Genomic DNA, 27894 nt, shown 5'->3' on the forward strand with positions numbered 1-27894 from the left:
GTGATATGGATTGCTTAATAATGATCCATGATACTGTTCACTTATAAAATATAGAACATCTGGAACAGTCTAATAACCTGCAAATACATGCTGTAACAGAACGCAAATATTTAAGTTCTGACCGGGACTCGAACCTAGGACCTCTCAAACCCAAGGCAGACACTCTACCACTTCCCTATAACAGCAGTAGCTATAGCTAGGTAGTTTAAGTGGACCCTTATTCTCCTCCCGACTGTATTACTTGAACTGGAACAATTTTGTGACAATAATATATTCCGTGTACTCCCGATTATCGGCGTAATGGCTTTGTTACCTAACGGCAACGGCGGGTAAAGGAAAAATATAATCTAGTTTTGCCAACATTTTAATCGGTCAATAGTGCTCAATTTTCTCTGACGTATTTCTTAGAGTATGAACTTATTAACTGGTAGTGCCAGTGAAATATAAATTACACCGAATTTTTTATATTTGTCCTTTTAGCAGCAGGCAAACGGCCTAGACAGCGAGCTTTGTCCAAATTTAAGCAATAATTTACAAGTTTCGAGAGGATTTTATTTGATAGGAAATTACAAGTACAAACTAATTACCTTTCTGCAACACACGAAGTTATTAGCATTCACTGTCAATCAGTATTATGACTAAGTTCGACTGTCATTCATTCATTCTAATGATTCAAAGACAGAATCCGTTGTTTACATTTTACTCGTAACCGGTGCACTTGTAAAAACCATTTTATTTGCAAAATTCGAAGTACTCGAAGAACTCTTGTACGATCTCTACAAGATGCAGCTTAATATAAGTTGAATTACATCTTAATCTAATACATAGATTCAAAAATCAGTTATTCCTTTATGCAAAAAGCCTAACAAAGCAGTACTTAAAAACAGTTCTACCTCCTTTATCAAGTAATCTTTATGTATAATCACACAGTCATGTTTAACCTAGCAGACATATCTAGCAACGTGCATATCATATAAATTCAATGCGTTTAATATCGGTGGAATCTATTAAAGAGCGCAATAGTACAGCCATTTGTACTAAAATAAACTTGTGGACTAAAAATAACCATTACGGAGACTGACGATTCGATTATCCGCATCGAGTCATGTGCTTTTGGTGAAAGGTCGAATCACTATACTATTATACCTTGAAACTGGACATCGTCAGCGTGCACGATTAATGCAAATTTTGCGTTCAGCCAGATAATTAGATAGATTTTGTTATATGATGTTGGTAAACCGTTGAAACGTTCCTCTGTAAATGTACCTTTGCAGGAAAATTCCAGCCTTTCAGAAAGCTACATTTGTTTAGATATCATTGCCATTTGAGCAACACCAGAGACGCTTCACAGATAAAATGTTAAATTGTAAAATGGGTTCCATGCCACGAAAAGGAGCCAATGTATAATCTTTTTTTCCCTCTCATTTTACTAAACAAAATAATTACTTTACGCCAAGTTTTCACATTTAAGCCCTTCTGTTAGTAGATCAAAGTGTATGAAAATGCAAACGCATTACTTTGAATTGTAGAACAAATTTAACAATACAGAAAATCATTTGCTTTTGTGAATTGTTGAACGAAGAGTTATATCGACACTATTTTTAGTCTTATGGCGATTTATTCATTTTTTCCAGATGAATGGAGACTCGATGTGCTTCTCTGGGCATTGTTTCAGCCGTGGGTGGGCACCTTGGTAGAACCAAAAATCTTCTAGAAGCCAGCTAAATGTCTTTTTTTGCATGAAGAACTCTACATCCATGTGAAGAATAAAACAGGCAGCGGCGAGGGACAACTGTTTCGAAACATCCGACTACGGATGTCTACGTTAATGCCTTGATATAAAAATATATATTATAAACTGTTCTTCTTATTTAAGGTGGTTCGCGGGGTTCCTACGAAAATTTCGAAGTATGAGATATAAGACTGATATTAGGTCTGTATGTACTAACATATCTTATCTTTCATTTGGAGAAAAAGGAAATCGTTCCGAGTCCACATTTCCTTTGAAGAGCGCCACCTGGCGGCATATGTATTTTTCAAGGGAAATCGCCGTTTTACTGCAATAATCGCATTAAAATTAATGTTATTACATTTTTTTTTTAACTCAGGAATATAGCTAAATTCAATGTTATTGTTTACATGTTGCGTTTTGTAAATTATTTCATTTGGAAAATGCTTAGATAAAGAGATATTCGTAGTAGGGGTGGTGAAAAATAGCGAAAATATTCAATGTATTTCATGGCCGTTTCGCTGAAATAAAATAAAATGGAACGGTCAAAGTTCTTGATTTTCAAATATATTCTTCTTTAATCATTTCTAAACAAGAAAATAAAATTAAAATAGGGGGTCTTCACGGCAGATTTTTTTTGCAAATTTACTTTTTATTTGTTTTGGTAATGTAAATTTTGTGACGTTGATACACAATGACGGCGTTAACGTCGCGCTAACGTGGATTTCATTATGTCTTTCATTGATATAAACAGGACCTTTAGAGTTCACAAACATCTTTAGAATCTTTTTTATTTGAATATATTCACATGATGTACATTGTTGCGTATTTTGCAGTCGCTATTTATACATATCAGTTAAAGCGACATGCCCACAGTTTCGTTGAAATTTTTTAACATGTTCATGTTCACCAAGTTTGGCACAAAATGTGAATATTTCGCGCTAAAACATGTACTATAACTCCTAAATATGGTATAAGTGGGTGATTTTTTTTATGAAAATGTTAAATCTTACATAACTCGCGTATCTGGCTCCGTATGTAAGGGTTAGTAAAGTGTTGGGGGACGGGGGTGGGAGTGTAGAAAAAATTTTATCAGTTTATCCGCTTTGAATTAAAACGGAGCTGTCAAAATTCTTTATTTTCAAACATAGGTTTCTTTAATTATTCCCCGACAAGAAAATAGAAACAAAAGAGTGATTTGCAAATTTACATTGAGCCGCGCCATGTGAAAATCAACATAATGGCTTTGCGACCAGCATGGATCCAGACGAGACTGCGCATCCGCTTTCAAAGCCTATTGCAATTAGAGAAACTGTTAGCAAACAGCATGGAATCCAGACTGCGCGGATGCAAAACCATTATGTTGGTTTTCTCATGGCGCGGCTCATTTTACCTTTTGTATGAAATGTTTAAGTTCGAAACTGAACGACATTCCTTATCGTTTTTCAATATTTCAAGTGACTAGCTAACAACGAAGATACAAGATATGAAATGTGGTGAAACTGTTTTCCAGACAAAAATGAAATACATTTTTTAACGAAAAGGAACATTTTGAAGGGTGGCTAAAACATCAATATGTTTCTTTTTTTGTTATGATATGTAACTTTATTTAGAGGTTTTGATTTTCATTATAATTCTAATTGTGTATTATATTTATTGCTTTTTAAACCTATATTGAATATTTTCAATAAATAAAATCATGGAATCTTAAGCAGATGATGGATAAATGAGATAATGCCTCTTACGGTAAAAATGTACTTCAGTCTGTGAACTTGAAACCGTTACTTGAATAAAGCTCATTTTGGTGCTGCTTAGTGCATTAAACTTATAACGTCAACGTGAATGCACAATGCAAACCGTGTTGAGGGAAAACTTGCTTCGAAATGACAGAACAAAAATAAAACTCTTAACTCGTTTCGCTTCAAAACATTCAGAAAATAATATAAAACAGATACAGTCGACGCAGACGATATTTTATGATGGAAAGATGGAAGAAGGGTGGTTTAACTGAGGCTGCTCTTGCGAAAGGTTTAGAGGCATGCGTTCATTGTTCAAACCCGCTGTTTCTGTCAGTTGTTTTCAAGGAAATGCACTTTCGGCATGGTTCACTGTTGTACATACAAAAAGTTTCGATTATAGAATTTTGGCTTCAAATTGGGATCATTCTTATTTGATGAAGGTTTTATTCAAAATCGAAGTATTGTATTCCAGTGGTGAATGTAATATCAAGAAAGTAACCACTATGATTTCATCTCGTGCATTTCTTTTGGTGTTTCAAACATTTTAAAAGACGGATAAAACTAAGAAATAAATAAAACCACCATTTACATGTACTTTGAAATGTTTTCGCCAGAATGCTGAAAACAAAATATTTGACTGGTATTTAGTGTAAAAGTGCATTTTGACGCAGATGCGAATAAATTCGGACATTTCAAGACTGCTACTCACTGCAGACCTGGAACGCCTTTATAAATTACAGACCTCGGAATATACCGGATTCAAGCAATTTGAATGAAAATTATCTTTAATGTAAATATTTTGTGACCATTGTAATACTAACACTAACCTTTTGTCAGTATATTATACATATTATACATTAAATGCATGCTGTCGTACAATAATTTGCGTATTTTTGCCGTGCGCTTCGATTGATAATCAGTTCAGGACATGCGCAGAAGACCGCTCCAGCTATGACAGACTGCAATGAGCAACATCGCATATAAAGAATGTCCGTGACATTGAGCGCAAAGTGAACAGAAGCTACGATATGCAAGCATCAAAATAAAGTTATTCGCGTTTCAAAATTACTTTTCTTGGTAGTTTATCCCAGTACTAGTTTGGTCTGAAGTTTATGCTAGTATATTTGGGCGCTCTTTGTCACGTGAATTTCGTGAAATATTTCGGCGTATATAAGTGTGAACTGACATTGTTCTCCCCACTCGAGGTTTATGATTGGCAGCAAAAAGTCTGTTCCCGCCCTCCCTCCGACGATGTATGTTGTGCTTATATTTTAGTTATAGTTTGCTTCAACGGAACAAACTGGCATGAAAATCGCTTGTCTAGAATATTAGTTTATTTCATTATAAAATAAATGTTGTTTTTGGTTTATGTTTACTATTCTACGCAGGTTATATTCCTAAGTTAATGAATTACTGTGTTCATTGTGTTGGAGATCCAAGGCTTAAAAATGTACCTTGAATTGATTACAGTGAAGCCTTAATGCATTAAATTAGCTCTAAAATTGTTTCAAAAATGGATAAAACAATCTAGCAGCTGCGTACTGGTTGCACGCAATGCTAATTACGACGCCAGTATTCAGAAGTATATTTCTAGATGATATACTTAGATTGTAAATTACTTAACACTGTAAATAATGTGAATCTATTTAGTAAAAATATTTCATTTCTGTGTACTTTCATCATCTTGTATATACAAAAATGTATCTTTAAAGGACATAATGAACAAAACGTTTGTGTGACGTTAACACCATAAATGACGTATCAACGTCACAATATTTACATTACCAAAACAAATAAAAAGTAAATTTATAAAAAATCTGCCGTGAAGACCCCCTATTTTTATTTTATTTTCTTGTTCAGAAATGATTAAAGAAGAATATATTTGAAAATCAATAATTTTGACCGTTCCATTTTATTTTATTTCAGCTAAACGGCCATGAAACACGCTGAATATTTTCGCCATTTTTCCCCACCCCTACTACGCATATCTCTTTATTTAAGCATTTTCTAAATGAAATTATTTACAAAATGCACCATGTAAACAAAAACATTGAAATTAGCTATATTCCTGAGTTAAAAAAAATAAATTAACATTAATTTTAATGCGATTATTACAGAAAAACGGCGTTTTCCCTTGAAATATACATATGCCGCTAGGTGGCACTCTTCAAAGGAAATATGGACTCGGAACGATTTTCTTTTTTCTCAAAATGAAAGACAGGATATGTTAGTACATACAGACTTACTATCAGTCTTATATCTCATACTTCGAAATTTTCGTAGGAACCCCGCGAACCACCTTAAAATCCCTCGCTTTTCATTGGATAGAATGAATGTTTGAACTATAAACCTACAAAAACTTCGTAGTTATGCAAAAACACTTACCAGTTTTGGAAGATTGCTCTTGAGCCATCAATCCATTTGTATTTGTTGTCTTTGACTCCCAAACCTTGTATAATTTAAGAAATACTATATACAGAAGCTTGCTTTGACAAATATAGCGGCATAATAACTTTGGTACACGAGGGCTTAGTCCGAAATACTTTAACCGCACGACATAAAGCAAATTCGGAAAGTTTAAGTAACTGTAAAATCTTTGATATATAATTTTATGTATATCGTCTTTATTTTCTTGTCTCAAATCCTTGCGTGTATCAATGATATACACTGGGCACGTTAAAGAACCAGGCTGTCTATTCGCAACGAGCTACGCTAAGTTAGCCGGACAAGCTTGTATCTGATTTCAGATCTCTCTGTCGTTGGGGCTTTGTCTCTCTGTCTCTCTGGTCAGATCGCTCTGTGTCTGTACTAGTAGAGGATGAATTATGCGCCCTGTGTGGCTGTATTTGAACTATGTAAAGCACCTTTGAACGTGAAACTGATCATGAAAAGGGCGCTATATAAATCTGGTATAATAATAATAATATACAAAATCAAATGGAAGCATATTCTAGCAGCAAGAATTTGACACGGCTTTTCAAATAAGGACACATAAACACTATAAATGCATAGTTATTGTGACTATAAATGAAAAAGCAACTGAAATTTAAGATAGGCAACAAAAATACCAAGTTAACTGAATCTGCAAAGACACATTTTACCAATTTATAAATATATCTCACCAAATACTATATCCGGCGATACAAAGTTCCTGTGCGATAGAAGATAAAAATTGATAGCATTTGACTCTTCTATGCTGGTAATTATTGCAAGGTCTGCGCCATTACTTTTGCATGATCTCCGGGCCTCCAAATATGTTCTCTCCGAAAACTGTGTGAGAGTATAGCAGCTTCCTTTAAAAAACATCCAGCCAGGTTCGCATTCTGAAGTATCAGTTTAATTTTGAATTTAAAATATCAATGACATGTCCTTTATACCCATGTTGTTTAAAAAGCAAGTACAAATAATCTAAAAATTAAGGCTGCGTTCCAAGACCGCAACCCCTTTAATTAATATGTGAAAAGACTTAACCTTAACCGGCGGTCAACTAGACTATATGCAAGTAATGGAACGTGTTAATATAAATGCACAGAGAGAGACTAGGTAAACATACAAAAAGATGAATAGGAAAAGAAAAGTGAAGAAATATCACAGCTAAGCAATTTCTTGGAATACTATAATTGGAATCTTTAAACAGGTTTACTTGCAGAAAGTCTTACTCGTGAACTAAATAGCGATATATATACCGAAGCATCTGAAAATAGGATTTCGTAGACGGCTTATAATATTTCACCTCTTTTGAATGTAAACTAGAAATTACTAACAAAAAATCTAAACTTCTAATCTTCCAGATAATAGAACATTTGTACACACAACACATGAAATTTACATTACCTTTGGATTTATATCCACTAGGCTAAGCATTAAACAAAGGAATCATCAAACAAAAGAAGCAAAGATAAAAGGGCGCAGTATCCTTCAAACCATCATCCAGTGGTATTATGTTAATTGTGATATGAAATTATTACAATATGAACAAGCTAAAACAAACATAGTTGGGGAAAATGAGGTTATGGAACACATTTAGGGAAAATACTGGAATGGTCAAAATACAACGAAGCTGCCTTTTGGAATTGCTCTCAATAACATATGTCGGTTTTATTTTTCATTTTTGTTTATTTGCATCTAAAGACTACCTAAACGAATTTCGAGCAAAACTGATAATGTAAGAATTCCTGTTTCTATTTTAGCAAAAAAAAAATTAAAAAAAACGACTTTAAAATCCTTTTAATCATGTCAAAGCAATTTTATTTTACTTAAGCATACACTTCACTTTTATTAAGGAAGAACTATTTATATACAAGGTCATGCATTTTGACGAAAGTAGGGCAGACTGAAAGCGATTAGCAAGTCGGATTTCTATCTAATGTGTATTGCACAAGGTAGAAATCCGATTTGCTAATATCTTTTTTCTATAAATTATACATTTCTTATTTCTGCAATTTCATGTATTCATTTATTTGTCAAATATAAGATTTACAAATTTTCGAATTTTTACGAGTAAATAGTAAAGTAATTTACTTGACGTATTCATATGATAGACAGACTCTTTCCAATTACGCATCTTCATTAAGCTGTAGCGGAGTTGATACCCATTGTTTTCTGTGCTCACACTATAAGGACAACTAACATGTAGGAAGTTGTTTTGCGAATAAAAGATTGGGTACGGCATGGATATCCCATCTATATTTGTTGTGATTGAAGTCCCTTCTGGAGAAATATCTGCAAACTACAAAAATATAAAGAGCTTTACCCTCTTTACACAAAATTAACAACCTGATTATAGAAATTGAATTTGTAAGTGAAAACTCTGTAGTATGGTTGTATTATTCTTAAACATATAGTCTATTGATTGTAAGTGACCTCATAGAAAATGCCACAATTTCCCTAGGGGTTTTCTTGATTCTTGTTCTTTTTCCTTTTTTTAAACCAATAAAAGCTCTGCTCAAATCTATATGCAGTTATTATGTATGCTTTCTCTGTGCCTCGATAAAAATAAAGAAGTTTTCTCTGAGTTGTCTCATTTTCCCTCCAAATATTTAAACAAGGCTCATTAGTTCAACCTAACATTTTCAGAAAAGGATCTTTTAAATATTCTTTCAGATTGTTAACTGTTGTGCTCCTAACTACATACATATAAAAATGTAGTATATACCTGAAGTTTGTAATTTTAGTTTCATTGTCTAAAACTTGTGCTTTTTTTAAAATATAGTTGAACAGAGAAACATGACTCCAATCCCTATAGTATGAAATAAAGATGTGGTATAAGTCGGTGTTGACAAACTCGCAAGTAGTATATCTCTTGTATGTCACCTGCTACGTAGAATCAAGTACAACAATTTATTGACGGTTTAGTTTTTGTTTATGACAGTGTAACTGGGCGCAATGTCAACTGGAATCCAAATATAACAAGTGAAAGAATTATTGCCCGGCAATACAAAGTCCCCTACTGGAAGGCACCTAATTTTCTCTACTGCAGTATAACATAATAAATTGATATCTGTCAATGATGTATAAACAATATTGTACTATATATACAATATGTTATAACAACACACTTGAATTGAAATGTGCATATATAAAAACCCACAGTTATTTTCATATTGAATTGTTTGGCCGTATAGTACTTAATCTTAAAACAAAAAAAAATCTATATAATGTAAGTCCACAAGAAACTCTTTACCATGTAGAGATAGGTCAAAATATACCTATAAATTGGATGTAACATGTATGTTGTATCACAGGAAAGTGGTCTCAATTTTTCTCTATGGCCAGTAATAAAAAAGTTACAATAAAATCTATTTATAGTAAAAACAAAGAGACGTAATTCTAAAAACAAGAGTGCCTCATGGTGGTGAACATTTGGTCCTTGTTACATAAAAATCCCTCAATGCATGAAGAAGAAATGCTCCGGACAAAGTCATTCTTGAATTTGACCTTTTACCTCTAAATATGACCTTGACCTTAGACCTAGGGACCTGGTTCTTGCACTTGACAATCCGTTTTATGTTGGTGAACATTTGTGCCAAGTTACATCAAAATCCCTCCATGCATGAAGAAGAAATGCTCCAGATAAAGTCATTCTTGTGTCTGACCTTTGGTCTCTAAGTGTGACCTTGACATTAGACCTTGGGCCTGGGTTTTGCACATGACATGTTGTCTCATCCAGGGGAATATTTGTGCCAACTGATAACTGAATCCTGTTTTGCATGACAAAGTTATAGACTGGATAGGAAAAAATCCTATTGACCTTTGATCTCAAAGTTTGACCTTGACCTTTAAGCTAGGGTAATGGGTGTTGCGCATGACACGTCATCTCATCATGGGGAACATTTATACCAAGTAATATTGTAATCCCTTGATGGATGACAGAGTTCTGGATCGGACAGGAAAAACCCTTCTTGACCTTTGACCTCAAATTGTGATCTTGTCCTTTGATATAAGGGTCCGGGATTTGCGCATGACACGTCGTCTCATCATGGGAAACACTTGTGCCAAGTAATATTAAAATCCCTTAATGAATGTCAGAGTTATGGACCGGACACGAAACAGACCCTGTTCATGCTATGTTAGCATTTGACTGCTAAGTGTGACCTTGACCTTAGAGCTAGGGGTCTGAAAGTTGTGGACCGGACAGGAAAAAGGCCCTGTTGACTTTTGAACTCTAATTGTGACCTTGCCCTTAAAGCTAGCGGTCTTGGTTTTGCGCATGACATGTTGTCTCATCATGGGGAACATTTGTGCCAAGTAATATTAAAATCCCTTCATGGATGGGAGAGTTATGGACCGGACAGGAAAAAAGCCCTGTTGACCTTTGACCTCCAATTGTGACCTTGACCTTTGAGCTAGGGGTCCGTGTTTTGCGCATGACACGTCGTCTCATCATGGAGAACATTTGTACCAAGTAATATTAAAATCCCTTCATGGATGACACAGTTATGGACCGGACACGAAATTGCGGACGGACGGACGGACAGACGGACGGAATGACAGAAAAGTGCATTCCTATAGTCCCCGAAACTGGTTTTCAACCAGTAGGGGACTAATAAAATCTGTAACAAGATCCGGTGGAAGCAAAGAATGCAACCACTAAGAATAATAGCAGACTCGGTTTGACTGAGTCTGTTCATAAGAGGTAATGAAATGTGCAAAACCCGTCACGCCCCCTAGCACCGGCTTAAGCGGAACTCTATAATACATATTATGTTGAATTGACTCCATGATTCCAAAGGACCAGAAAATATAACAACACAGAATCCAAGTATGGGGAGACATTTTATAGCCGCCCCACGGCCCATTAATATTGCTAATGTGATAGTTAATGAAGCCATTCTTAATTGGGCCACATACTAAAATGTGCTATAACTTAAAAGTCTAAACTATCTTGCTGTTTTGCTTTGACTCTGTTTTAACGTAAAGAACAAAACTTTGAGTGCCAGTAAAGTAACAAGTGCCAAAAATAAATTATTTATTAGAATCTAAGTATTTCATACTGACAGCTCTATAATAAAAGCAATATTTTCATTTCTGTATGTTCAAATACATCAGTTAAACATCCTTAGAATTATAAACTATAGGATGAAACTTATTGAAAAAACGTTACCTAAAATAAACAGGTATGTTTAAAAAAAGGTTATATGTGAAGTTGTTTTCTCGAGTAACTAAGCAGCATTTTGAAATATCAGAAGAAAAGCATATAAGAAAAGCGTAAAGACAAGACAAACGAACCGAAAGGAAGACTGTACGTTTTTCGGGGACATCAAGGTAGATTATATGTATCTTCACGTATTCGTAATTATTGCCCCGAATTGTATATGCTTTAAATATGACTGCAGATGAGGATTTCTGATACATTCCAGTAGGGAAATAGTGACTTTGGATGTAGCCGCAGGGATAATTACAGTCCTGTTTGCGTTTACAAGCAGGACAATCTGAAAATAAAAACACAACAAATTCCATAAAAAACATATTTGGACTTATTTATGTTTAAATGTATCTGTGTATTTTTGTTCTAAAATAAAGTTCTATGAATAAAACAGCCATGGAACTCTCAAACTGACATTATAGCGAAGTCGCATACTCAAATGCGATATGATAGCATTTATTTATGAAAAAATCGCTTTTAATAATTGTCTAGTAGGTGTTTGCTTTATTGAAGAGTGTGATTGTTGATTGGCGAAAAAGTCTAAATTTCGCTTCTGTTTAATATAAGTACTGTTTAAAACAGAAACTTGAATTTTTTTATACTTCTTTTCAAAATCAATAAGTGAACTCTACACTAAGCAGTAGGATGAGTAATGTAAATGCTTAAGATAAAGAAATCGACAACATTGAGTAATACTACAGTACCGGATTTGGTAATTTTGATTGCAAAACCTCTGAAAGGCATCGCTCGATTTGCATAACAAGACTTAATTCGAATGAACAACTGATTCCCTTTCTCCGAAATAATTCTGCTCTGGCGATGATAGTGCTGATCCTGTTTTGATGCTATTTCTACTCTGTTGGCATGCTTTTCATTCTGACCAAAGTCTAATCTATCGTAGCACAGTAATCCACTTTTCTGCAATAAAACAAAAAAGCCAATTAGTATATTTCAGCACAATTGTCAGTTGGATCGAAATGAAGGTAAATAAAAATTTACATACCAAGTGGTATAACATCAATATGTAACCAACATCTGAGCCGTGCCATGACAAAACCAACATAGTGGGTATGCGACCAGCATGGATCCAGACCAGCCTGCGCATCCGCGCAGTCTGGTCAGGATCCATGCTGTTCGCTAATAGTTTCTTCAATTCCAATAGGCTTTAAAAGCGAACAGTATGGAGCCTGACCAGACTGCGCGGATGCGCAGGCTGGTCTGGATCCATGCTGGTCGCATACCCACTATGTTGGTTTTCTCATGGCACGGCTCAATTCTATTTTTTCAAGCAAGCGTTATTACACTTCATCACCATGACTTAATATTCGATAGTATATATCTCTTTAATATAATTATCATCTTGTGTTACCAGAATGTTTGCGTCTATTATTCTTTATCTGTTATTTGATATATCAGCAATCAAGTATCTACTTTTCAACCAAGATCACGTGGACAGAAACTGTTGCATAATGGTCTTAGCATCCAGATCCGGATATGTGGACATCTGGTCAGATAATATCCCATCTTAGAACATCTTTCAGTAATCAAGCAATGCATTTATCGTCGGAGAATATTCAGATTTCCGTTACACAGCACAAACTTCTCAAGTACATCGTCATATTTTGTTTCATCGATTTAAATTAGATTTCTAAAATCTAAATGAAATTTAATTAACTGATTTAAATTAGATTTTTGAGATTTTAATAAATATCTACTTGGAGTTTTATTAATTTTAGAACCCGCCCGCTTAGCTCAGTAGGGAGAGCGTTGGTCTACGGATCGCGGGGTCGCGAGTTCGATCCTCGGGCGGGGCGTATGTTCTCCGTGACGATTTCATAAAAGACATGGTGTCTGAAATCATTCGTCCTCCACCTCTGATAATTCATGTGGGGAAGTTGGCAGTTACTTGCGGAGAACAGGTTTGTACAGGTACAGAATCCAGGAACACTGGTTAGGTTAACTGCCCGCCGTTACATGACTGAAATACTGTTGAAAAACGGTGTTAAAAAAAACAAAAAAAAAAACAAACAAATTATTTAGAACTCGAAGCTAATTATGCATTTACGGTTCTTTAAAGTAAATTGTACAATAGTTTTGGCACAGCTTTTGTTTTACTTTTTAAACAGGCGGAAAAAACTTATAGATTCTGAAGTACTCGACCGTTGTCTTATATATTAATCTAAGCATCGTAGCTACTAAACACTACGTTAATTGGCTTGCCCCATATAGATATCCCAGTGTCCGATAATACCACGAATAACGTTACTTTTTGATATCAAAACACACATGTATTTATGTTACTCACATCGTTATCTACGGTTGGCATGAAGACGTCAAGAACGTCAATATTGAGGGCGACTGCATCAGTCACACGTACGTTCCATATATATTCAATATGATCTCCATAGTAATGTGGGTAGTTTGGTGACGTTATAATTGTCTCTGATGAAATGTTTTGAGGAAAAGTAACTTCTGAAATAAGAAGTACATACAACAACAGTGATCAGTCATAAAGAAGAAAATTTAAGCATGCATGCAACCATGTTATCTATTGTAAATAAAACACGCCGTAGGCGTTTTTTACTACTGTATAACATATCAACAGTTTCTGTACCTTAAATATATACAAACTGATCTGCATCTACCTTCACATAACAAATATATACAGTATTCGAATTGTTGATAAAATAAAATACATGTAGTACCACTGCACATTTCAGTTTTGTGACAGAATGATACAAAATACAAATGTATTCAGTAAGAACTTACCCTCAACGCATAATTTGTACGTAAAAGATAGATTTCTCGTTATCCTAAATGAATATGATGGAGGCAAAGGTTGATCTATTGAAAGTCTGCACGCTCTGGATGAATTGTTATATTGAAACGCATTGCAAAGTGATGTCCTTTTACACTTCTGTAAACAAGCACTGTAAGAAGATGTCCGTCGTCCTGTTTGAAATTTAACGCCTGGTATAGACCTTTCTGTGAGGGATTGCCATCCAATTTTAGGGGCACTTGCACAGTTACGTTCCACTGAAAAAAATATAGCTCTTATTAGTAACAATGTATAGAACTGACCTCTTTCTAACTACATTTTATACCAAAGCATCTTGCGCTAACATAATCTGTTTGTTTGTTTGTTGTGGGTATAACGCCGCTTTTCAATAGTATTTCAGTTGTATAACGGCGAGCAATTAACCTTGCCAGTGTTCTTCGATCCTATACCAATACAAATCTGATCTCCGCAAGCAACTGTCAACTCCCTTCCTCCATGAATCAGAGGTGGAGGACGAATGATTTCAGGCACCATGTCTTTGTCAAATTGTGACGAGTCACAGAGAACCAGGGGATCGAACTCACAATCCTGCGATCCGTAAATCTGCGCTCTCCCTATTGAGCTTAGCGGGCGGGCCATAATATAATATAATATATAATATAATAACATATTATAATGTATAATAAAGAATAATTATACAAGTGAAAGTAGCTTGTGTTTTAAATGTATTTGAAACATCTTGTAAGTAAAATTGTTCTCTGAAATTTTTGTTACAACCTGTCCCTATCATCTGCTAAGTAGAAGATAATATGAGCCGTGCCATGATAAAACCAACATAGTGGCTTTGCGACCAGCATGGATCCAGACCAGCCTGCGCATCCGCGCAGTCTGGTCAGGCTCCATGCTGTTCGCTAACAGTTTCTCCAATTCCAATAGGCTTTAAAAGCGAACAGCATGGAGCCTGACCAGACTGCGCAGATGCGCAGGCTGGTCTGGATCCATGCTGGTCGCAAACCCACTATGTTGGTTTTCTCATGGCACGGCTCATATCCGTAAACGGGTTAAGCATCGAAGGCACTTGCAATGTGTGTCTTGGACACCTTTTTAATGTCCAATTCAGAAGTAAGGACAGGAAGTTAGGATGACAAACTAGATTGTCATATGGAACGGCTTGCCTTCTAACTAACGAAATAATCAAACAATAAAGTCTGTGAAAAGTTCAACACCTGCTAACTGTCAAGAACACTTTTTTTCTAGGGAGCCTCAAGTAAAAGGAATTAATTGGACAGAAATTTAGCTCTCCAATACTGAAATATTATGGCCGAGTCCTTTGAGACTATTTAATACTTTGCTCTGTACATTAAAAATAACTATAGGACAGAAGTAAAACCTATCTACATTTCTTCCACAATCTGTAAACCAAAGAGTGATGGCAAAATAAAGAACTTTTGACGCATGTATTTTCTAACCTTGCACCATTCTGTATCAGAGGTAAAATTCACTTTAAACAGCAAGAAAGGGTTTAGCAAATGTAAAATTTCAGCTTTTGTACAATAGATCAATAATAAGTCTTGAAAAAACAGTTGAACCAACTAGAAAAAAGAAATATAAATAAAAAATGTTTGGTCCTAGTGCGGCTTGAACTTACGCCCTCCTGAAAAATTAGTCAATGTAGGTTTGTGGTAGGAAATGAATACTCTTCAAAAGGGGGTACACTATTACGGCTCCATTGCCTTAATTCATAACTAAAATAGGAGTATAGCTGAACATGTCCACATGAGGAAGAATTACATCATGCATATTTCAAATAAAGATGTTTTATTGGTAGATTACCATTCCGTTTACATACAATAAACTCGGCTTTAAGGCAAGAGTTTTCTTCGCTTGGAATCTCAAGTCCAACTATCCCTGTCAGAAATGGCTTTGAAAACCAAAACGTCTGAGTAAAATTATATTCTGCTTCATTAGATATGTAGAAAACCTGAAAAAATCACATGTAAACGTTAGACATGTATACAAAATTCACTGACGCAGTTTTCAAAACTAACGTTAATCATTTACATGTTGCAAATAAATAGATATGCTTCAAATACATTTTTATTAAAAAATCAATATTCTAGCATGACTTTAATGGACGTGGTGCAAGTAGTCGCCTTTTAATATAGATTAAAATCTCTAGTAGACAATTGTAGCCGCGAACTGTTAGGGGCATGGAAAATATTCAGTCAGAGTCTTTTGAGCATGGTGAAATTTCGTCGTCAGTTCTAACCGCGGATTATCGTCGGTTTTGAAAACTAATGTCACATTGTGGGCTGCAGCATTGCATAGGAATTGTACATGTTCGTCGGTTATATACACCTTTGTTGCCTTTTCTTTCCGTGGATTTTTATGGGTAAGATGTCCTGTAGTTGCCTTTTTCATTCCTCGGAGTTTTGTGGGTACGTTATGCTGTAGCCGCCTGTTTTTCATTCCGCAAATTTTCGTTGGTAAGATTTACTGAACCCGCCTTTATTTTTCAGTTTCAGTTAATGTTCTTTGGTATTGCACGTTACACTTTAGATGAATTTATATTTTCGCAGAATTTCCCGGGTAGGAAACAATGTAGTCGCCTTTTTTTCGCAGATTTTTCTGGGCAAATTCGAGCCCCATATTTTTGTGAGCGTGATTCAACGCCAACATATGTTAAGGTAAAGAAAACTTAGCAAATCGAATCTCATTTTACTATTTTCTATATTTTTCGAGCACACAGCAGACGAATTGCATTGCATTATCATCTTATTTCGAACTTCCTTAAGTCAAATTAACCTACCTTTGGTCCAAAACTGTCACTGTAATAAGCCATATTATCATAGTTAAAGCCATACAGTACTTTAAAGCTACTTATGAACTTTAAATTCCCATCGTTATGTAACCATCCCTGTATGATAACACCTTCGACCAGCATGGGAAGCAACAAATTAACCTGGAATAAATAACGAAAGAATTTAAGATCAAATTCAACATCTTTTATTTGTTCCTCTATTATCTCCTACGATGGCGTTTACGAAATTATGGAAACATTTGAAATTATTGTTGTTTGTATGTGTATTTATTAGAACTGATCAGTCGCCATCTGTCAATCAAACTTATCTGTGGTCCTATCAAGTATCGATCTTTAACACATACATGCGCACCGCGTATCTCGGCCATTTTTCTCCGACAAGCTGATTGTCGAGATTAGCAGATTAGTATAGCATTTGTCTTCAAAATCTGTTTAATAACGATGATTTTTATTATTAACTGGTTGAAATAAAGTTGGAGTTTTGCAAGTTATTCATTTCCCTTCTCCACAGGAATGCAGACTTACGTATTTTTCACTTCAATAAGCAGTTACCTCGGCTGAAGTATAATCAACTGGAGACCTTAAAAAGTTTCATCAAACTGTAAAGTTACAATGTATTAAAATACATACAAAGGGCCATAATATATATGGATGAGATGTCGTGGGTTCGAGATAAGATGCCGTCCTCACGAGATGAGATGTCGTACGGTTCGGATAAAATGTCGCGCACTCGAGATAAGATGTCTTGCGCACAAGATAAGATATTGTGTGCACAAGATAAGATGTCGTGTCGTGCGCACGAGATAAGATGTCTTGCGCACGAGATAAGATATCGTGCGCACGAGATAACATGTTGTTATAAGATGTCATGCACACGAAATAAGATGTCGTGTCGTGCGTACAAGATAAGATGTCGTGTGCTCTAGATAAGATGTCTTGCGCTCGAGATAAAATGTCGTGCGCTCGAGATAAGCACGAGATGAGATGTGGTTCCCACGAGATGAGATGTCATGCGCACGAAATTATATGTCGTGTCGTGCGCTTGAGATAAGATGTCGTGCGCACGAGATAAGATGTCGTGGGCTCGAGATAAAATATCGTGCGCACGAGATAAGATGTCGTGCGCTCGAGATAAGATGTCGAGCGCACGAGATAATTCTATCTTAAAAAATAAATGTATGTCCCAAACATACCACCTTACTTATGGATCCTTAAACGTCTATATTTTCCATATTTATATTCAAATTTCACATCAGGTGTGTCAAGTCTTTGTTGATATCAGTTTGATGCGTGTTGTTATGTTTAAAATGTTTCTCTAGCTAAAGAACAAATTTATATCATTTATAAGAAAAATATGTTTATTTGTAGATCTGTATGTAATAAAAAGACTTTAAGATTTGTATTGAGAAGTACGCACGTGTTCTTTTGCGGAATAGTATTGTGCTCCTGAGTCGCGCAATACTTCCGCTGCAGAAATTGTGCATAATTATTTCTTGTAACCTAGAAATATTTTAAAAACCATCAATGCCTATATTCAGTAAAATATACAAATACTTTATACCTTAAAGGCACTCAGTGCCTACATACTGTAAAATGTGCACATTTCTTGTACATTAAAGGCACTAAAGTGCCTATATTCTGTAGATTATAAAAGTACCTTGTACCTTGAAGACTCTCAATGCCTATATACTGTAAAATATGCAAATACCATGTACATAAAGACACTCAGTGTCTATATGTGTAAAATATGGAAATACCTTGGACCAGAAAAGCTCTTATTGCCTATTTTCTGAATTTTATGAAATAACTTTGACCTTAAAGGCTCCCAGTAAAATATTCAAATACCTCGGACCATGAAGGTTCTCGACGCCTATATACAGTAAAATATTCGAATACCTTGGACCATGAAGGTTCTCGACGCCTATATACAGTAAAATATTCGAATACCTTGGACAATGAAGGTTCTCGACGCCTATATACCTTGGACCATGAAGGTTCTCGACGCCTAAATACAGTAAAATAATCGAATACCTTGGACCATGAAGGTTCTCGACGCCTATATACAGTAAAATAATCGAATACCTTGGACCATGAACCTCGACGCCTATATACAGTAAAATATTCAAATACCTTGGACCATGAAGGTTCTCGACGCCTATATACAGTAAAATATTCGAATACCTTGGACCATGAAGGTTCTCGACGCCTATATACAGTAAAATATTCGAATACCTTGGACCATGAAGGTTCTCGACGCCTATATACAGTAAAATATTCAAATACCTTGGAAAAATATGCCCTTTTACTAATCCTGATATGAAACGACAGATATGAGGTCTTGTAACTAAACGAGTTATATTTTATTGTAAAGTAAAAAGGAAACTGAATTTGTAAGCTTTCTTGATATTAACAATTGAAGAGATTCTGTAATTTTGATGTTTTAAATGTTTATATGCAGTAGTGCTAATTTCTCCAGACTGAGTATATTATCTTTAATTGCTTAGTTATAACATTGTTGCATCGAGTTAATGACCAAATTTCCACACATTTCAGCGCAACACGGTCATAACTCGCAAACTTTCAAATAACTCCTCCTATTTTTTTGATATTTTCCCAACAGTATTGTAGTTATTACTTTTATTTGATTAAAATAATATAGATGAAAATATTCAAGCTATCCCACTTTAAGTGTGGGTTTTATTTGAAAATATTTATCAATTTAATAAATACCACACAGATTTTCAAATATAGATAAAGGGTTGAAAATGTTGAATAATTCAAAAAGAGTCCTAGGCAAGAGACCTGTTTGAATCATGCTGAAATATCGGTGACTGGTGGGATGCCAATATCCCCTCCCTATAATAAACTAAGCGAGCTTATTAGAAGCAGTAAACCTCAGGTTGTAATTGCAATTTGATAGCAACAAACGAAAAACAGTTTATATACGGAGATTGAAAATGGAGAAATGATATCAAGAATTAGGAAGAAGTCACGAAACGTAAATACAGACAAACGGTCGTAGATTTGTTCAGTTCGTACATATCGTAATAAAATAAAATAAAATAAAATAAAATAAAATAAAATAAAATAAAATAAATAAAACGCGTAAAAACTAATAAATGGATACATTAGATTAGATAGATTACCCCCTACATCATAAAATTTCCATGAAATGCGTGGAAATCTCTGAGTTTTTTTTCACGTTGACGTCATTCCTTATGAATTATTCATTTTGGGGCCGTTATACGTTTACACTTTGCCATGGAACGCGCATATATAAAAGGTGTTTAAACAGTACGTGGGCCCGAGAATTTCACTGTTAACACACGTTTTTTCTCCTGCTAAAATACCACCGAAAAGTGACAAGAACAGCAATCTTATGCTATAATGTAGGGATAACGCATGTTTTTTGTGTGATAACATATGCAAAATCCCGAGGTAAAAACGATTCCCGGAGGATTCTGAAGATGTTATTACACTATAAGAACATGCACTAAGTTAAACGCTATTCTAGCATAAAACACGCAAATAACCAAGTAAATGAATACATTGTCCCTGAACAGTATCAAATTTTATGAAATGCGCGGAAATGTCTACGTTGTTTTTTTACGTTGACGTCATTTCTTTCTGAATAATCCGTTTTAGGGACGTTATACGTTTAAGCTTTTCCGCGGAACGCGCATATATGAAAATGTGCTTTTACAGCACAAACTTAATAGTCACAATGATTTGTTAAGAAAGAAATATTCGCCAACACCTTAAGGAAAATTATTCAACATTATCGTAAGCTTGTTTGTTACACTGACCACGTGATCTAAGAGGCGGAGCGATCGGACATTTGGCGACTGGACCATTGATTGATTATTAATTCTCTTTTTAGAATAGTTAGTCTGTAGACTGTGCCTTCGATTTATGTGTTTACCTTTGAAAATTACCAAACGTGTTTAACTTACATCTAGAAAATTGTTATTTCCAGTGTAATATTAAATTTTGCTCCCGTTGAAAATTGACCACATTGGTCGTTTTTTAACGTTGGGAATTGACCCTAGGACATTTTTTAACGTTGAGAATTGACCCTGCCAACATTTCAACATTAAATAAATCTGGTATAATATATATAATATATTAAATTGTGATCAAAAAGTCGTTGAGACCTGATCAGTCGTTAAAGTTTTATCAATAATGGGGTCATTTTTTAAAGGTTGGCTAAATTTAAATTAAACGCCAGTCGTCTGTTTGTAGTAGAGAAACACACTGAAAAGAACCCGAACTATCACAGTCTTGCTGGACAGCTTCTTAAAAATAACTTCACAAGACCGAGCCCGAGCTCAAACTGACAACTTCGCCGGGGTAGGTAGGCAAGATCATTTATATGTTGGACAGGGATCTGTTACCGAAAATTTAACACAACGATTTCCGACATGTGGTTGGATGTGGACGGTGTTCGACAGGCACATCGAGACTACCACAAAGGGAGCATCTTTTCCGATCATAACAAGGTATGTATGAGAGATATCTCTGTAAATTATAGTGATATCTCTTTAACACAAAGATATATATTTTTTGTCTTTAGGTTTGAAATTTTATCTCATAATTAGGGTCATTTACGAACTTGTATAATCTACTGTTTTAATTCATTTATAGAATGTATAGATATGGCTTTTAGAAATAGCGGTGTAACGTTTAAATGGCCTAGGAGGTAAATTTTCAACGTTGTAAAATGACCCCTATGTACATGACCAAAAGCAAAAAACTAACTGATACGAATGCCTAATACATTATTGGTGGATCAAGTCGAACCACTCTGTGAAATGAGATAGTATTGCGCACATTCCGAACCCTTATGCGGAAATCGTACAGCCAAACTCTCTACATATCATGATCAACAATTAGGTTAAGTTCGCTGTAGTATTTTCCCCCTTAGCCTGTTATCATTAACTACGCCTTTTTCTAGCGAGATCGCGTATGTCACAAAACACTTAGAGCAATTAAATCCGCTTAAAGCATGGACTTATAGATGTCCCACCTGATAATTTCTTCAAAATCTTAAAAGTTATGAGAAGTCGTTTCACGTTTCGTTTGTCCTAACTAGAGAAATGTTTTTCAAATATTTTGCCAAATTGCTTAACAAATACAAATATAGTGTCTTATCTTACTAGGCAATGTCTCTCGTTAAATACGGAAACAAATAATTTGAGCCGTGCCATGAGAAAACCAACATAGTGGGTTTGCGACCAGCATGGATCCAGACCAGCCTGCGCATCCGCGCAGTCTGGTCAGGCCCCATGCTGTTCGCTTTTAAAGCCTACTGGAATTGGAGAAACTGATAGCGAACAGCATGGATCCTGACCAGACTGCGCGGATGCGCAGGCTGGTCTGGATCCATGCTGGTCGCACACCCACTATGTTGGTTTTCTCATGGTGCGGCTCATTTCTTTTCGTCTGATTATAATCTGATATAAACAAATAATGCAATTATGTGTAATAAACAATCAGGTCAGTACTGTCACTCGAACCATTGGCCCAAAATCGATGAGTGCTTTTGAATTTAACATTGAAATATGACCCGACTGTACTTGATCAGTTCGTAAATAAGCATCCACAGATGTGTAGATGGGTTTTAACTTCATCTGCAGAGTTATTGCCGATGAATTGGCAAGTAATTAGAAGTATTATTAGCTCGTGGCGTGCTCGAATGTATACCTAAACGTTTATTACTGAAAAAATACAGAGATATTAATCTTTCATCTGTATGGTAATAGATATATTGCGTAAGATTATTGGGATCAGTTTTCAACGTTGAAATATAACATGACTATAGTTGATAAGTTTTCAACGAGGGTCAAATTTTTACGCGTGGGTGGGTCATTAAATAACGGGACGGGTCAGTTTTCAACGTTGAAAATTGGTCATTAATCCGTTGAAAAATGACCCATGGGGTCAATTTTCAACGGGTTCACACTTTAATGTTACACCGGCATTGTTATTGTGAATGTTCATGATTAAATGTATATGATAAACAACAATCAAGGAGTCATGGTTCATTTATTTTGCTAACATATGTACAAGTGTTTACGCTGATGGAAGAATTGGATGTTATTTCACGTGCGTTTTAACGGGTGTGAAAAAAATCCGTATTGTACCTTTTGTATTGTATGTTACCTGGCTACTTTCATCGATAAACATTTAAATTTCGTTTGATAACAAAACGTCACATAAGTAGGTGGAGGTGTTTGATAAGGGTCATTGTTACAACAGTTATATCTGGGATTTTGTATTCGTCTCTCGTGGATTTTGCAAGGTCGGATTACAATTGGCGCTTATGCGCCTCGTGAGATCCATTCTGGCAAAATCCACGAGAGCCGAATACATACAGCATCCCAGAACGAGCTTCTACTATCAACATTTTACAGTTGATTACTATAAAATATGAGGCTTGTTTTTATCAATATCAGAAAACCATATAACAAATCTTCGACTATCGATCTTTACAAAAAAGACTCACCTTTCTTGCATAACAGACGGGGATTTTCGGTATTTTTGCCGGTGCGGTGTAAGATGACTCTCGTGCTGTAAGTGACGTATTACGAACTACATATATGTAGAAGATTTATGTAGTAATTTACATTTTATTAAAAAAAATAAAACGAAATAAAAATCCTATACCTTGACAGTTCCTCTTTGTTCCTGACAGGATATTTCTCGATACAAAACACGTTATTTTATCAAAATTTCATAACGTTACGCTGTAGCTGATAAAACAAAACCGGAACTAAACATTGTTATTTGTCTTTGAAACGTCATGACGTCTTTCCTGTTTACGTACGTTGGTTTCCCGCGCTTTGTTTAAATACGCTGCTATAAGAAATAGTTCTAAAAAGAAAGCCGTTCGATTGATTTTATTATTATTATTATTATTTTGAAATCGGTATGCAAGAAAAAGATTATGTCACTGGTTATAGGCAGGAGCTTCGTTACCGCCTAAACAGTTACCCTCGAGGCCGGAAACTCCCATCTGCACCAACAACCAGTGAAAGAATCTTATAATATGACATTTTAGTTTGCCTTCCAAAACCAAAATAAAGAAAGGATCTAAAATAATACAGTTCCTGATTTTGACTTAAACAAACTTAACCAAAAAAATCGCATTGTCTTGATCCTTAACGTCAGTAAAAACAAGACATTTTTACTATCAAATAGATATTCCTTTTGAAATTTTTACTGCCGACTTTCAAAGATTCAATGACATAGTTTTCTTTATGTTAATTGTAAACGACGTAAGATCTAACATGCTGCCTTGCACAGAAAAGGTCGCCCTTGATACTTTTCAAGATTTTTAAAAGAACAAAAAAATTATTTCCTTTTCTTTAAAATTCTTTGTGAATGTAAATATTCTAAATTGTCTGACATTGTACTTAATTTGGAAATCTTCTCACTATCTGTATACTGAAATATCATTTTTTTCTTATTTTTCCTCTTTTTCTGTTTTAATATTTTCCTTTTGGCTATATTTTCTTGTGAACTCGTGAATGCCAGAATATTTTCTAACAGTAAAAATAACAAACTTAGGCATTTTCACAACGAAAAATTTTCTGATATTACATGTGATATGACTCCATTAAAAAGAAATGAATACCTCTTTACAAAGGAAAGTATTTTCTTTTCCATCAGATACATATTATTAACCTCTTTAGATAAATTACTTTTCCGAGTGGCCGCATTGTATTATACGGTGGTATGTTTAGGACATATGTTATTTTTTTAAAGATTAAATTATCTCGTATGCACGACATCTTATCTTGAGCGATCAACATCTTATCTCGTGCGCACGACATCTTATCTCGAGCGATCAACATCTTATCTCGTCCGCACGACATCTTATCTTGAGCGATCAACATCTTATCTCGAGCGACCAACATATTATATTGAGCGATCAACATCTTATCTCGAGCGATCAACATATTATCTTGAGCGATCAACATCTTATCTCGAGCGATCAACATATTATATTGAGCGATCAACATCTTATCTCGAGCGATCAACATATTATCTTGAGCGATCAACATCTTATCTCGTGCGCACGACATCTTATCTCGAGCGATAAGATAAGATGTCGATCGCTCAAGACAATATGTTGGTCGCTCGAAATAAGATGTCGATCGCTCAAGATAATATGTTGATCGCTCGAGATAATGTGTTGATCGCTCAAGATAAGATGTCGTGCGCACGAAATAAGATGTTGATCGCTCGAGATAAGATGTTGGTCGCTCAAAATAATATGTTGATCGCTCAAGATAATATGTTGATCGCTCAAGATAATATGTTGATCGCTCAAGAAAATATGTTGATCGCTCATGACAAGATAATATGTTGGTCGCTCGAAATAAGATGTTGATCGCTCGAAATAAGATGTTGATCTCTCAATATAATATATTGATCGCTTAAGATAATATGTTGATCGCTCGAGATAAGATGTTGATCGCTCAAGATAAGATTTCGTGCGCACGAAATAAGATGTTGATCGCTCAAGATAATTTAATCCTAAAAAAATAATTGCATGTCCTAAACATACCACCGTAGTATTATGCTCTACCTGTTAAATCAATTTCCAACTGTTACAACGCACACCTGTTATCAAATACCCATTTAAAGCTGTTTTTTGTGTTCGTAAACGTAATTATTATTTTCAAAATAAAATCTTATCAGTGATCCCCTACCTTTATGAAAGGTTTTTTATCCTCTACTTTCGGACACCATCCTGGTCCATTTTCATTTAGTCTTGATTGGTTACTATGAAAACCATCAATGAAACTTGACGTTGTTATTTGTGCCAATGTTACTTCGTCAGTCATCAATCCAAGGAGACGCCCACATTTTGTTGCTGAATGAACAATGATTCAATATACACCAACAATTTGCTTTTAACTCAGAGAAATTTGTAACAATTCAATTTTTCATGCCAAATGCTCAACTTAATTGCAAGGAAGACGTTTACCGTAGAAAAAATGTGGTCATGGCTAAAACTTAAATTTACCACAATAAGAAATATATACATCCTTTTAAAAGCCTTCTCTGACTTTTTTTTTTGCAAAATGAGAGCCTATTTGAGTTTATTACTGCCAAACAGAAAGGCAAACTTGTCATTGTAATGCTCATTCTTCCTATTAGGTTTTCATAATTATTTATGGCAGTGAAAGAATTTTCAAACATGGCTTGACACAAAGGAGAATGTTAATAAGATCAAAATGGTAGCCGTTTCCTTTTCATTCCAACGAAAGCAAAATGGCGGATTTAAGAGACCTATATATTCTTATGTCTCTACTTTTTCCAACGCATTACATCAAAACTCACGAAATTACAAAATACTTCAATAAAATAAATGATATCTTGTTAGAAAGAATAGGTAGATGCCCTTAGAATAATACTTAGCATTGTTCGGAACTAGTCGCTCAGTGTCAAAATAACAAAGGTAACAAAAGTAAATTCCGTCAATTTTACCATAATATATGTTTTACGGATGGGAACGTATATTCGAATATCGGCCGAATATTCGAATATGAAAATCAAATTCGAATATTCGTAAATTAGTGTATAGATTTTTTTTCAAAATGGCGGCGGTAAAACAACAACGCGACACTTGCTTAAATTGGACGACCTGTTATTTTTAGATGAAGTTGCGACGGTCTAAATTATAATAGATTTGAATGTTTTTTTTCTATCATTTTGAAGCTTAAAAACTGAATTAGTTAAATATATCCATGATTATACTGTCAGAATCGTGAAATAAAACGCTAGGGTCGGTGGGTTTAGTTAGGTAGTGTCGGATTACCCGAAAGAAACATTTTTAGGCCTTATTACGTACGATGATTCACGTTTAAAACAACGGAAGGAATATTTTGTATATGCCAATCACTTAATAAGAATTTAAAAATTCCATTAAAACAAACCGAATTTTCGAATATATTTGAATATGGCAAACCGAATATTGATTTCAGTATTCTTTCCCACCCCTAATATTTTTGTAGGCAGTCATAGTGACCACAGGGAATAACAGGCTTCGTCGGTTAAGTTGAATCCATAGATAATATTGAAATCGTCTTTGTTTTTTATCGTTTTGATATTTTTACGGCAGGAATGTAAAACGGTTTCTAACACAATCATTTACAGTACGTTTATGTGCCCTAGATGTAGGGAAATTCATTGACCAATATCTCTGCGAAGACAGTAATAAGCCAATGCATTTTTCTTTCAAGATACAAAAAGCTTCGGTTAGAAATTATATTGATACATGTATTTACCAGTACGACTAAGTATGACTTCCCTTGCAGCCGCAAACGTATCCGGGTTTTATCCAAAATATTTTCACATACCTTTCCCATAAACGATAAGTTCATTGATCTGAAGGTTCAAGTATTCATACGGCACAATATCCGGATCAGAATGTACATTTGTTTGTAGTGTAACGTAACGACCAATCATTGGAGCTTCACATACGAACAGGTGCTTGTCATTTTTATGGGCGTTTATCATACCACCACACATATATGATCCGAATGTAAGAAAGCTCCATTCGTCCCTGCTTATCCATAGAACCATTCTCTGCCAAAAACTCCCGGCATCTAACGAAAAGAAAACCACCAATCTGTATAGAAAATTTATTAGTGACACATTTACTCACACATTTACTAAATAGATCTAGTAAAGATATACAAATTCCGGCAAAATTCGGTATCATCTAGTCTGGGTCACTTCTGCTGGTTTGTTTCCGAATGCAATTTCTGTTAATGTCTGGTTGGTTACGAGTTGCTGGTTTCGTGTATGTACATACAAGTACCATTATTACCTCGTCGTTTTCACGTTTATTAGTCCATATAGGTATACACAATTTACGTTAGTTCCTAGTCGATGTCACGTTCCTCGTGTAGGTTTATCGAAATTCCCGTTAATACCATGTAAAAACTAGCCTGTAGTGCAACATTCACCTACGTTAGTGAAGTCATTTCACGGTGACACTTAATCGCTCTCACGTATATTGTAGACAAAATGTTCCAGAACATGTTACTGTTTTAAGATTATGTACGAAATACACGTTTTGACAATGAATGTAAGAATTAAGTACACCAGTTAGACATGTCTGCGTGGTAACCCTTTCTTAGGAGCATATACACAAGCTGCTGTACA

At 35.1% G+C, this 27894-nt stretch overlaps 2 protein-coding genes across 2 annotated transcripts in view; both read right to left on the minus strand.

Annotated features, from left to right (window-relative positions):
• Window positions 1-23611, minus strand: part of LOC123537426 (uncharacterized) — a 28808-nt gene extending 5197 nt beyond the window's left edge. Inside the window, exons 1-10 of the mRNA XM_053527978.1 lie at window positions 23380-23611; window positions 16702-16854; window positions 15726-15873; window positions 13883-14149; window positions 13419-13585; window positions 11818-12031; window positions 11197-11399; window positions 7990-8197; window positions 6591-6791; window positions 5854-5917 (exon numbers count right to left, since the gene is read on the minus strand). Of these exons, the coding sequence (XP_053383953.1) occupies window positions 5854-5917; window positions 6591-6791; window positions 7990-8197; window positions 11197-11399; window positions 11818-12031; window positions 13419-13585; window positions 13883-14149; window positions 15726-15873; window positions 16702-16836 (1607 nt within the window). The 5' untranslated portion in view covers window positions 16837-16854; window positions 23380-23611. The remainder of the gene's footprint in view (window positions 1-5853; window positions 5918-6590; window positions 6792-7989; window positions 8198-11196; window positions 11400-11817; window positions 12032-13418; window positions 13586-13882; window positions 14150-15725; window positions 15874-16701; window positions 16855-23379) is intronic.
• A 51-nt stretch (window positions 23612-23662) lies between these two features.
• On the minus strand, window positions 23663-27647 carry LOC123535791 (uncharacterized). Its single transcript, XM_045318542.2, has 3 exons — window positions 27084-27647; window positions 25431-25594; window positions 23663-23728 (listed from the first exon to the last, which is right to left on the minus strand). Exons 1-3 carry the CDS (start codon window positions 27307-27309, stop codon window positions 23663-23665), a joined length of 456 nt encoding a protein of 151 aa, XP_045174477.2. The 5' UTR covers window positions 27310-27647.
• Window positions 27648-27894: the final 247 nt, after the last annotated feature.

This window comes from Mercenaria mercenaria, chromosome 17 (assembly GCF_021730395.1).
Source record: "Mercenaria mercenaria strain notata chromosome 17, MADL_Memer_1, whole genome shotgun sequence".
Lineage (NCBI taxonomy): Eukaryota > Metazoa > Mollusca > Bivalvia > Venerida > Veneridae > Mercenaria > Mercenaria mercenaria.

What these genes read in the sequence shown, in the direction of transcription:
- LOC123535791 (XM_045318542.2), bottom strand. Translation starts at nt 27,309, where the DNA reads ATGGTTCTATGGATAAGCAGGGACGAATGGAGCTTTCTTACATTCGGA. An exon ending in ACTTATCGTTTATGGGAAAG is followed by an intron (nt 25,595 to 27,083) that starts GTATGTGAAAAT and finishes TTGTTCATTCAG; the next exon opens with CAACAAAATGTGGGCGTCTC. An exon ending in ATAAAAAACCTTTCATAAAG is followed by an intron (nt 23,729 to 25,430) that starts GTAGGGGATCAC and finishes TTGTTGGTGCAG; the next exon opens with ATGGGAGTTTCCGGCCTCGA.